Source organism: Hemiscyllium ocellatum, chromosome 6, assembly GCF_020745735.1.
Source record: "Hemiscyllium ocellatum isolate sHemOce1 chromosome 6, sHemOce1.pat.X.cur, whole genome shotgun sequence".
NCBI lineage: Eukaryota > Metazoa > Chordata > Chondrichthyes > Orectolobiformes > Hemiscylliidae > Hemiscyllium > Hemiscyllium ocellatum.
The window spans coordinates 94784806-94795853 of NC_083406.1; the positions used below are offsets into that span (position 1 = coordinate 94784806).

At 42.4% G+C, this 11048-nt stretch overlaps 1 protein-coding gene across 1 annotated transcript; it reads left to right on the forward strand.

Moving 5' to 3' along the window:
• The first annotated feature begins 1978 nt into the window (after positions 1 to 1978).
• ccna1 (cyclin A1) lies at positions 1979 to 10494 on the forward strand. The gene is made up of 9 exons (XM_060826982.1): positions 1979 to 2096; positions 2346 to 2497; positions 2678 to 2939; positions 3177 to 3304; positions 4724 to 4947; positions 5119 to 5323; positions 9562 to 9675; positions 10206 to 10339; positions 10416 to 10494. Exons 1-9 carry the CDS (start codon positions 1979 to 1981, stop codon positions 10492 to 10494), a joined length of 1416 nt encoding a protein of 471 aa, XP_060682965.1.
• The last annotated feature ends 554 nt before the right edge of the window (positions 10495 to 11048 follow it).

Below are 11048 nucleotides of genomic sequence, written 5' to 3' on the forward strand. Positions count from 1 at the left end.
CAGTGGATATCATCTATTTGGATCTCCAGAAGGCTTTTGACCAGCTACTGGTCATGAGGCAGTTAAATATGATAAGACACCATAGTATTAAGAGCAAGATACTGGTATGGATAGAAAATTGGCTAATTGGCAGAAAGTATGGATAAAAGGGTCTTTTTCAGGATGGCAAAAAGTGACTAGTAGAGTTCCACCAAGATCCTTGTTGGGACCACAATTATTCAGGTATACATTAATGATCTGAATGAAGGAACTGAGGGTATTCTTGCTAAGTTTGCAGTTGACACAAAGACACAGAGGGACAGTTAGTGTTGAAGAAGTGGGGAGGTTGCAGAAGGACTTGGGCAGACTTGGAGAGATGGCAAAAATGTAGCAGATAGAATATAATGTGAGAAAGTATGAGGTTTGGTACTTTGGAAGAATAGAGGCACAGACTATTTTCTAAATAGAGAAGGCTTCAGAAATCTGAAGTACAAAGGGGCTTGGGTGTCCAAATTCAGGTTTCTCTTTGGGCTAAGATGTAGGTTCAGTTGGTAGTTAGGAAGGCAAACAATGTTAGCATTAATTTCAAGATTAGGCTAGGATACAAAAGCAAAGATGTACTTCCAAGACTATATACAGCTCTAATCAGACCACAATTAGAATATTGAGAGTGGAGTTTGGTCCAATATATAAGGAAGTTTGTGCTCGTGTTTACAAAATGATCCCAGAGATAGGGACCTGTCATATGAAGAGTGGTAGAGAATTCTGGGATTGTACTCACAGTTTAGAGGGATGATGAGAGATCCAATTGAAAGTTACAGAATACTGAGAGGCCTGAATAGAGTGATCGTGAAGAAGATTTTTCCACTAGTAGAAGAGACCAGGACCCAACAGCACAGCCTTAAGGTGAACTGAGATGAGGAAGAATCTCTTCAGTCAGTGGGTGGTTAATTTATAGACCTCATTACCACAGCGAGCTGCGGAGGCCGCGTCATCAAGTCTAATTAAGACGATGCTGATAAGTTTTTGATTGGTAAGCGGATTTAGGGTCACGGGAAGATAGCAGAAAAATAACGTTGAAAAACCTGTCAGCCACTATCTAATGGGGAAGCAGATTCGATGGGTCGAATAGCCAACATCTGCTCCTACATCTTATGGTCATGAACGTTCAGAGAAAAACATCCCCAACCTGTCCAATTTTCCAGAATTTATTATTGCACATGATTTACAATCAGTGATGGTCATTGGTGTTGATTAACGATGTTTTAATTGTAATGTTAACCCGTACAGTTTGACGAATTAGATTTAATTTCACTTTTGTTGTGATGGATAATGGTTGAACAGTCACTTTATTTTATATTGAATTTTACGTTGCTGATTTTGATTTTACACTTTGGAATTCTCGAGGGATTAGCTATGGCAAGACTCGAAGCAAAAACTTTATTGTTAAACTTTTTGATCATAGCACTGATTTGAGGGAGGGTCGGTCTTCCTGCTGCTGAATGCATGTTCAGTTACCTGTAATGTTGACAGTAGATTGCGTGAAGCATTGGAGGCCTTGGGTCCAAATCGATTGGCACCAAGACCAGCCGACTCTTCTAACACTCACTATGTCCAAAACGCTCGCCAATAAATAATCCAATGTGACTCACACTTGAAGTTACACTATGCTACTTTGGACCACTAAATGCCCACCCTCACCACTACGTCCATCACGCATTTTGCGCCCTATGATTCTGTGGAAAAAGTTGCCAGCCACCTTTTGCACATTGGATCCGACCTCACACTCCAAGCTTGGAGCGGGAAGGAGCCATTTGCAAGGGTTCCCGGTGGAGGCGCCTTGAAGATTTAGGTAAGCGGATAACTATCACAGGAAAAGGACTCGGGTCTTATATTTTGGAGAAAAAAAAACCAAAGGCCGCGGGGGAAAAGTCTCCCCCAGTTTTCGGGCCGCGCCCTGCGGGGACCAGAATATTGAGCACTCGATTATTTCCCAAAGATGCTACTTCGTTGTCGCCCTGGTAACACGCAGCCGCAGTACGCATGCGGAAGTCAGGTGGCAGACGGTAGCGTGCTGCGTTACCATGGCAGCGGGGAGCCGAAGCTCACGTGCGCTGGTAACGGAAGGTGATTGGTGGGATTCAATAGACGCGGGCTGATTGAAAGTAATTTGCTACATGATGAGAACAGAGAGAGCTACTCCGCGCCTGGAGACCAATTAGAGCCATTCCACTATATAGGCTGGCTTTAGGCAAGCACCAACTCATAAATGTGATCTGAGAGGCAATTGCTCGGAGCTGAGTAGGCAACTGGGGAAAAATTGTGCAGTTTTTTTTTGTTGGCGGTGTCAAGTCTTTTGTTTGTAGCTAACATGTACAGGAGCAATGCTGCTGTCAAGCGCAATGCTAATCAAGAAAATCAACATCTTGTCCCGCAGATGGGCCCACTTAACCAAAAGCAGAGGACCGTTTTAGGGGTGCTAAACGAGAACGACCAGCAGAGGCGTTCGCTTTCTCAGGTAGTTTCTGTATTCACCAAATCCGTTATTCCTATATGTTTAACTATATTTGGGGCTGTATTATCTAAATATATCGTTCAGAGCCCATTTCACCTCGCCGGAGCGCTCGAGTTATTTCAGCGAGTTTGCAAACTGCCTGACTTTAGAATTTCTCTTTCCTCTTCTGACTTGTTTTGTTAGGTTTCTGCGAAAGTTTGTGGTACTGTTGCAGTGGGGACTGATAATGGGCTCATTTCGGCAAAGAGCTGCAGCACTCTCTCTGAATGTCCGGCTACTTTTGTGTCCAACCCGAACTTCAATATTTATATGGAGGATGAAGTCCAAGACGAAGTCGAAGTCTCTGAATGTAATCTAACCTCTGAACTCCAATCTAAACTTGGAGAAGTTGGTAACGTCTCCAAACCAGCGGACGACTATTGTCTGTTCTTAGATCTGAGTGAAGGTAACAGCAAGACGCGAGCTAGAATTTCGTATCGCTTGATACGAACTCAATCTTTTGTGTTGTCTTCGAACCGTGGATGTTTACGTTGCTGTATCCATTTTTTTCCGCTACTACCACGATTGGGTTTAAAACTTTACCATTCGAGCACAGTCTTAGTTCTACCTCTGCTTAGAACACGTATAAAGCAATTCTATTCCTTCAATTCAATTGGCTGTTGATGTTTTGTTACCTCTACAGTTTCGCCAATGTTAGTAGATTCATCCATGCGCTCGCAGCGTTCCCATGAAGATTCGCATGTACACGTAGATTACCTCGCTGTGGAAGGATATGCAGAAGACATTTATCGGTACCTCCGAGAAGCAGAAGTGAGTCTCAGTAGCACGAACTCTGCTATTTAAGGAAATATAACCACTCACTGCCGACCCTTGGTTGCCGCTGGGCTTGGGTCACAACACTTTCTCTCTTGGGTGGCTCGTCCTAGTAGATTCCCTACAGTGTGGAAACAGGCCCTTCGGCCCAACCAGTCCAGAGACCAATTTTTTTTTCTCTTATGCGCCTAACATTCTGGGCAATTTAGCATAACCAATTCGCCTAACCTGCACATCTTTGGACTGTGGGAGGAAACCCACAGTTACTGCGAGAATGTGCAAACTCCACAGACCATTGCCCAAGGCTAGAATCGAATAAGGTAGCAGTGCTAATCACTGAGCCACCGTGCCACCCCTATTCTTGGGCTGTTTTAAAACTCGCCTGCTGCAGAAACTACTTTAAACAAGATTAACCTCCTCATTGCAGCAGAATCCGGAATCCTTTTGGCCGCTTCCCTAGATTGCAACAACACTGACTGGGATAGTGGGGGAAATGTTCTATTGGCTCTGAGTTTGTGAAACTTCTGTTTGTTAAACTGCAGTCAAGCTTAGAGTGGCGTTGGGAAAGCACAGGTCAGCAGCATCCGAGAGGCAGGAAAATCCATGTTTCGGGCAAATGTCCTTCAACAGGAATGCGGCTGGAGCCTCAGGGTGGAGAGATAAACGGGAGGGGGTGGGGCTGGGAAAGATTACTGACAGTGCCGGAGATGGAGGTGGGGTAAAGGTGATCGGGTGGACAGTCATGAGGGTGGTGCTGAGCTGGGGAGGGTGAACGAGGAAACTGGTGAAGCCCACACTGATGCCATGAGGTTGAAGGGTTCCAAGGCAGAAGATGAGGTCTTCCTCCTCGATGTCAGGGGGTAGGGAGTGGTAATGGAGGAGGCCCAGGGCCCCCTTCTCCTCAGCAGAGTGGGAGGGGATGTTGAAACTTTTGGCCACTTGGCAGTGGGTTGGTAGGTGTGGGTGTCCCTAAGATGTTTTTCTGAAGCTCTGAGAAGGTGCCCTGCCTCTCCAATGTAGAGGAGACTGCATGGGGAGAAATGGATATAATAATAAATTGTGGAAGTGTAGATGAAGCTTTTGGATGAGGAAGGCTCCTTTGGGGGGGGGGGGGTGGGCAGCATGAGCGCAAGCTTTGCAATTCCTGCAGGGGAAGGTGCCAGGAGGGGAGGGTGACTTACATCAACCCAGCTGCAGGTGTCCTCCATTAAATATTCTGGGAGGACTAAATATTTATTCAGTCTAGATTTCAAAGCAAATACTGTATGGGCTTGTGACCACCTCTTTTCGAATGCTAATCTGCATAGAGGCTCACAGCTTTCTCTCTGCGGGATGACCTTTTTCCACCATGACTCGTCACTTTTACAGTACAAATTTTACATTCCAAACTGGGTGCTAACTTTTAATGTTTTTCAGGAGAAATGCAGACCGAAATTTGGGTACATGAAGAAGCAGCCGGACATAACCCACAGTATGCGCTCCATTCTCGTGGACTGGCTGGTTGAAGTTGGTGAGGAGTACAACTTGCAAACTGAAACGTTGTACTTGGCTATTAACTACCTGGACAGATTCCTGTCATGTATGTCAGTCCTAAGAGGAAAGCTGCAACTGGTGGGCACAGCAGCTATGCTGGTAGCATCGTAAGTCTTTGCTTTGTTTTTGTTCGGCTTTTCCATGTGGAACTCCAATCAAAGGATTTTTGTCTGTTTTATTTTTGCACAAAAAAAAAATTGGTTCTAGGATCGCAGTGATTTTGGGAATAAAGATATTTTTTAATATACTGACTGATCAACTTGTACACTTTTCCCTAGGAAATATGAAGAAATCTATCCCCCTGAAATAGATGAGTTTGTCTACATAACAGATGATACCTACACCAAAAAACAGCTCCTGCGCATGGAACATCTCCTACTCAAGGTGTTGAGCTTTGACATGACCGTTCCAACGGTTAACCAGTTCCTAACGCAGTTTTTGAAGGAGGAAGGGATTGATGGACAAATGGGAAACCTAGCAATGGTATGTATCTTATTTCTGGGTTAACTCCCAGGCTCCTGCAGGATGGAGTTTGACTCAAACTGAGATTTGGAAATTATTTAATAGGTGGCCGATCCGAATAAAGTCCGAGCCAAGGTTTTTGCACCTCTGAGGCAGTTCATCTCTTGTTTTAACATCCATCTATTCAAAGTGCATTTTCCAGCTCTTGACCCATAGCATTGTGTTCAATGGTGTTCACACAATTTAAATGTCATTGTTCTGCCTGTATCATGTCCTTTTTTAGGTTGCTATCCACCATTCTAGAGAATTTCCTGCTCCTGACTGCTAGCCATCCCACAAAGTAGTTGAATTACTGCAGCTCAGGCAACACACTGGTGAAATCTCCTCTGCACCTTCTAGTGCAGTCACCTCCCTCCATGGTTTGGCAACCAGAACTGCATGCAGTACCCAAGCTGTGGCTGAAATAACGCTTCATATAGCTCCATCATAATCTCTTTGCTCATGTTTTTGACTAATAGACAACCATCTTGACCACCCATTTTTTTTTTTTTGTCAACCTGTCCTGTTATCTCTAAATCCACAAATTGAGGTCTCCTTGATGCAGTGATGGTATCCTGCCTTTGGGCTAAAGCTTATGGTGCAAGTCCCACCTGCTCCAGAGATGGGCCTTTATGACTTTCTCTGGCTCATTGTCACAGGAGTAGGAAGCCAGCAGTAATTACTTAATTGACAGACAAAATCATGTCTCCAGCCTTTGAATATTGTCCTCAAATGGTCTTCCTAACAGTGTGTCAAAGAGCTGATGAGAGGAGGCCACACTGGATCTGGTACTTCGTGGTAGGTGAACACTTTAGGGAGTGACCATAATTCAGTCACGTTTAGTTTAGCAATGGAAAGGGATGGGTATATGCCACAGGGAAAGTGTTGTTGCTCTTCCCCTATCAATTATGATGAGATTATGCAAGACTAAGGAGGCATAGAATTGGGTGATCACCCTGTGGTGATCAGAGGTGCTAAATAAGTATTTCTCATTTCTTTTTCTCTACAATATTCTTTCTTGAGGGAAGACAGATATGGGCTATTAGACTAGAAAGGATTGAGGTTAAGGAGGAGGTGTTACGTTTTTTTTTTGAGAATTGATAAGCCCTCTGGACCAGATGGGATTTATCCAAGGATTCCCTGGGAAAGTAGAGAAGATAGAGCCTTTATCTTGGAGTCATCATTGTCTACTAGTTTAGTACTGGAAGATTGCAAATCTTGTGCCATTGTTCAAGAATGGCAGGAGAGATGACCCAGGTAACTGTATAGACAAATGAGCTTTGCATCTGTTGTAGGGAAAGTTTTTTGGGAAAGGATTATAAGAGGACTTATAATCGCTAGCAAGCAACAATTTGATTGGATATAATGAATATTGTTTTGTCAAGGGCAGGTCATGTCTCGTCCACTTTTTTGAAGGTGACCAAGCATGTGGATGAGGGTAGGGCAGCTGATACGGCGTATGTGGACTTCAGTAAAGCTTTTAAGGTTCCCACATGGTAGGCCTTTGGAGAAAAAGCAGAGTCATGGGATGAAGGGTGATTTAGATTAGATTACTTAGTGTGGAAACAGGCCTCTCGGCCCAAAATGTCCACACTGACCTGCCAAAGTGCAACCCACCCATACCCCTACATTTACCCCTCCCTAACACTGTGCAATTTAGCATGGTCAATTCACCTGACCTGCACATCTTTGGGAAGAAACCAGAGCACCTGGAGGAAACCCATGCAGACATGGGGAGAACATGCAAACTCCACATAGTCAGTTGCCTGAGGTGGGAATTGAACCTGGGTCTCTGGCACTGTGGGGCAGCAGTGCTAACCACCGTGCTGCCCACATCTAGCAGTTTGGATTAGAAAATTACCTTGCAGAAAGCGATGAGTGGTGGTTGATGGAAAGTATTCAGCCTGGGGGAGTTTGGTTACTAGTAGTATGCCACAAGGATCTGTTTTGGGACCATTGCTGTTTGTCATTTTTATAAATGACTTGGACACACCCATAGGTGGTTGGGTTAGTAAGCTTGCAGATGACACTGGTCAGAATGGTGACCATGTGGAAGAATTTTGAATTGGGCTGAGGTGTTTTAAATGGAGTTTAATGCAGATAAATGGGAGGTGATTCACTTTGGGAAGAATAACAGGAAAGCAGAATACTGGGTCAATGGAAAGATCCTTGGTAGTGTGGATGTGCAGAAGGATCTTGGTGTCCATGTATATAAATCCCTGCAAGTTGCGACCCAGGTTGATAAGTTGATAAGGTTGGTAAGGCATACGATGAATTAGGTTTTATTGTAGCGGGTTTGAGTTCTGGAGCTGTGATGTCATGCTGCAACTATACAAGGCTAATGCAGCCTCACTTGGAATATTGTGTACAGTTTTGGTCACACCTTGTAGGAAAGATGTAGAAACATTGGAAAAGGCTGAGTAGATTTACCAGGATGTTACCTAGTCTGGAAGGAAGGCCTTTTAAGGAAAGGCTGAGGGACTTGGGTCTGTTCTCGTTTGGAGAAGGCTGAGGGAATTTAATAGACAAGATCAGTGGATTAGATAGGATGGACAATGAGTTTTTTTTTCCCCTTAAGATGTTGGCTTTACAAGGGGTGGAACCTCAAATTGAGGGGTGATAGATTTAAGACAGATGTCAAAAACTGGTTCTTTACTTGGTAAGGGTGTGGAATACCCTACCTGCCAATGTAGTTAACTCAGCCACATTTAAGGGCATTTAAGCAGTCCTTGGATAAGCATATGGATGGTGATAGTGTGGGGGGTGGACTTGATTGGTTCACAGATTGGTACAACAAAGAGGGCTGAAGGGCATGTTCTGTGCTGTATTCTGTATCCATCAATAACCAATCTTGGCCCCATGCTTGTTACTAACAATAGCCCAACACCACTATGCTCAAAGCAAGACAATCTAGGCAAATGGACTGCTGCATTGAAGCTGAACTTTGCATGAGACCCTTTAATGTCTGATCTTGTGATTTTCCCAGAGGTATTTGTCTTGCTGAACCCAACCAAGATATTTTTGGACATGGCCCTAATAATAGCATAGCTTCTTTGCTTGGCAACAAGTATGCTGGCTTTGAGATGCAAATTACATTTGGGAATGACTTCTAAACACCACTTTGAATATTTCTATTTATAATTGAGATATTGGACAGATGTTAGAATATTCTACTTGCATGTGTAGAAACTTTGTTAAACTTTTTATTTCATCTTCCCATTGTCCTGTCTCATGACACTGGCATGATGCAGTTACATAATTTAAAAACTGAACTAGTTCTGCAAATGTAACTAGGTCAGTATAAAAGCTTGTGATGTTCCAATGTTAAACCATTTCTCTAAGTCCACATTAGACTTGAGGCTCTTCTAGACTTTGTGAATCTCCTGGTGGTATGGTGTAGACTTTATGAAATCTCCTGGTCAGCTTTCTGCCTGGGAGAAGTGAGTTGGACTTGACAGATCATCCTGGTCCTCTGACCAATTAAAACAAACTAGGAAATCTGCAGTCCAAATTTTGATCCTTCACTAGTGGATGGTTTGTCCTGTCTTAATTTTTAAACAGCCCATTGTCCTCTAACAATCTGAAATGGACAGTGCACCTGCATTTAAGATCATCAAATAATTTGGATTCAACATTGCCATTCATGGCATTGGTAATTGAGTGACTGTAAAGGCCAAATTAAACTCTGCATGGCTTTACTGCAACTTTATCTATAGTTAACATTGTGATTCTGAAACAATAGAATATTGTATTACTCAGGTTATGGCAATTGCACAACTCCAAAAATGCTTAACTAGAGCTTTGTGGTGGTTAATGTTTTATTCTGTATCACACATTATCAAGGTAAATATCCATGTCTTTTGTGGAAATATTGGAAAAGTTTGAAGGAAACATTAGCTATTTATGTAAGTCTATTGACTGAAAGGCAAGTGGGCCTCTGACTGGATATTGATACTTGTGCAAGCCTAACCAGAGTAGTTGGATTTGGACAATTGTGTCCAACTTAATTGGATGCCATTGTGGTGATATGGGTTGCTCAGTGACCTACTTCTACATTGTACACCTTGAATTCAAAGTGAACACTGATTTGGTGTTGAATGCAAGAGGCCAAAGGTTAGGATGGCACAAGTATGTTGCAGATAAAGCTGGCTACCAACAGTCATCTGAAGCCCAGTTACAGAACTGTCATGCTAACTGGCTAAATTTTTTTTTCTTCTCAGTACATAGCTGAACTGAGTCTATTAGAAGCTGATGTATGTTTGAGGTATGCACCCTCTCTAATGGCAGCAGCTGCATATTGTTTGGCAAACTACACAATCAACAATACATTTTGGGTAAGTATTTTTGTGCCACTAAATCACACTTCAAAATGGAAATATATAATGGGTGAATTGAAGATTAATTTAAATGATAAATGCAGTTTGTTTACTCTGCAGAAGTATCAACCTCCCATCACCTTTTTAAAGCAGAAGGAAGACCACATAGAATTAATTCTGACATTTTTTAAACTAACTGTCTAATCCCCAGCCCACTTGTATGACAATCCTTCTACTCTACTACCGTATACCTCTTGGACACCTAACAGGCCCTCATCCCATGAAGGATTCTTGTGCAAGAGTCACCATACACCTGAAATTAGTATTAAATCTTCCTAAGCTTTTTCTCTTCAGTTCTAATATTAAGGATAATACCTGAAAGGCCCCTTACTGCACTGATCTTCCAGCAATTGAATGTCACTTTTTTTTTCTGCCTAAAATGTATGACTTTTTGGTTGAGCTAAACAAAAGTCAATAAATTGCTGAATCTAGAATTTATACATTTTGTAAACTCTAATTTGTAAGATACTAACTGTCTATTTTGACAGCCTCCATCTCTTGCTACATTTACTGGATACTCATTGGTTGATATTGTACCTTGCCTGCATGATATGCATAAGACCTTTCTCCAAGCTAAATTCCAGCCACAACAAGCCATTAAAGAAAAATACAGGAGCTCCAAGTAAGTTGGGTTTTTAAGTGTCAACATAAACTTTCTCAGAAAACTGCATTCATTAAAATGAAAATGCTTCTTCTAGGTATCTGAGAATTTCTCTCATTGAGCCTCCAGCAACCTTGCCTCTGCACGCACTGATTTCAAGTGCCATTCAAGGATGAAAATTGAATGCTCATCAGAAAAGTAGCACTAACATTTATAAATGCCAAGAAGGACTGAACTGGTCATAAACACTTGAAGGACTGCTGCTAATTTAACTCCTAGCTGACTGCTATTGGATGGTGACCTTATTTGATATGGTTTTAAAGTGCAATTTTTAACCTGCAGTATTAAGTTTTAATCTTTTTTATTTATAAAGAATTCCAAATAGTTTTATAAACTCAGGATAGTGATGGCTCAAATGCCATGTACTCCTTCATTAACCATTTTAAATGCTATTTGCATTTCTCACTGACTACAATGGAGGTGGGTTTGAGGAGTGAATGTTGTACTTTGCATTTGGACAACCAATAAAGTGTTTTATTTAAAAAAAAAAGCTGGGCACTGCATCAGTTTCTTCCCCAAAACATTGATCTGTTGGGTGTACCCTGAACCAGTGGTGGGTCAAGGCTTGTATATAAAATGGTGTCACAATTTGAAGAGCTTTTGAATGACTGGAGGATCAGCATGTGCTCAAGACTTGCATAACTATGTAATCTCCCACCATACCAGCCAA

Coding starts and splice junctions, on each gene's coding strand:
- ccna1 (XM_060826982.1), top strand. CDS start 1,979: ATGCTACTTCGTTGTCGCCCTGGTAACACGCAGCCGCAGTACGCATGC. Junction 2,097..2,345: donor GCCGAAGCTCACGTGCGCTG/GTAACGGAAGGT, acceptor TTTTGTTTGTAG/CTAACATGTACAGGAGCAAT. Junction 9,676..10,205: donor CAATCAACAATACATTTTGG/GTAAGTATTTTT, acceptor CTATTTTGACAG/CCTCCATCTCTTGCTACATT.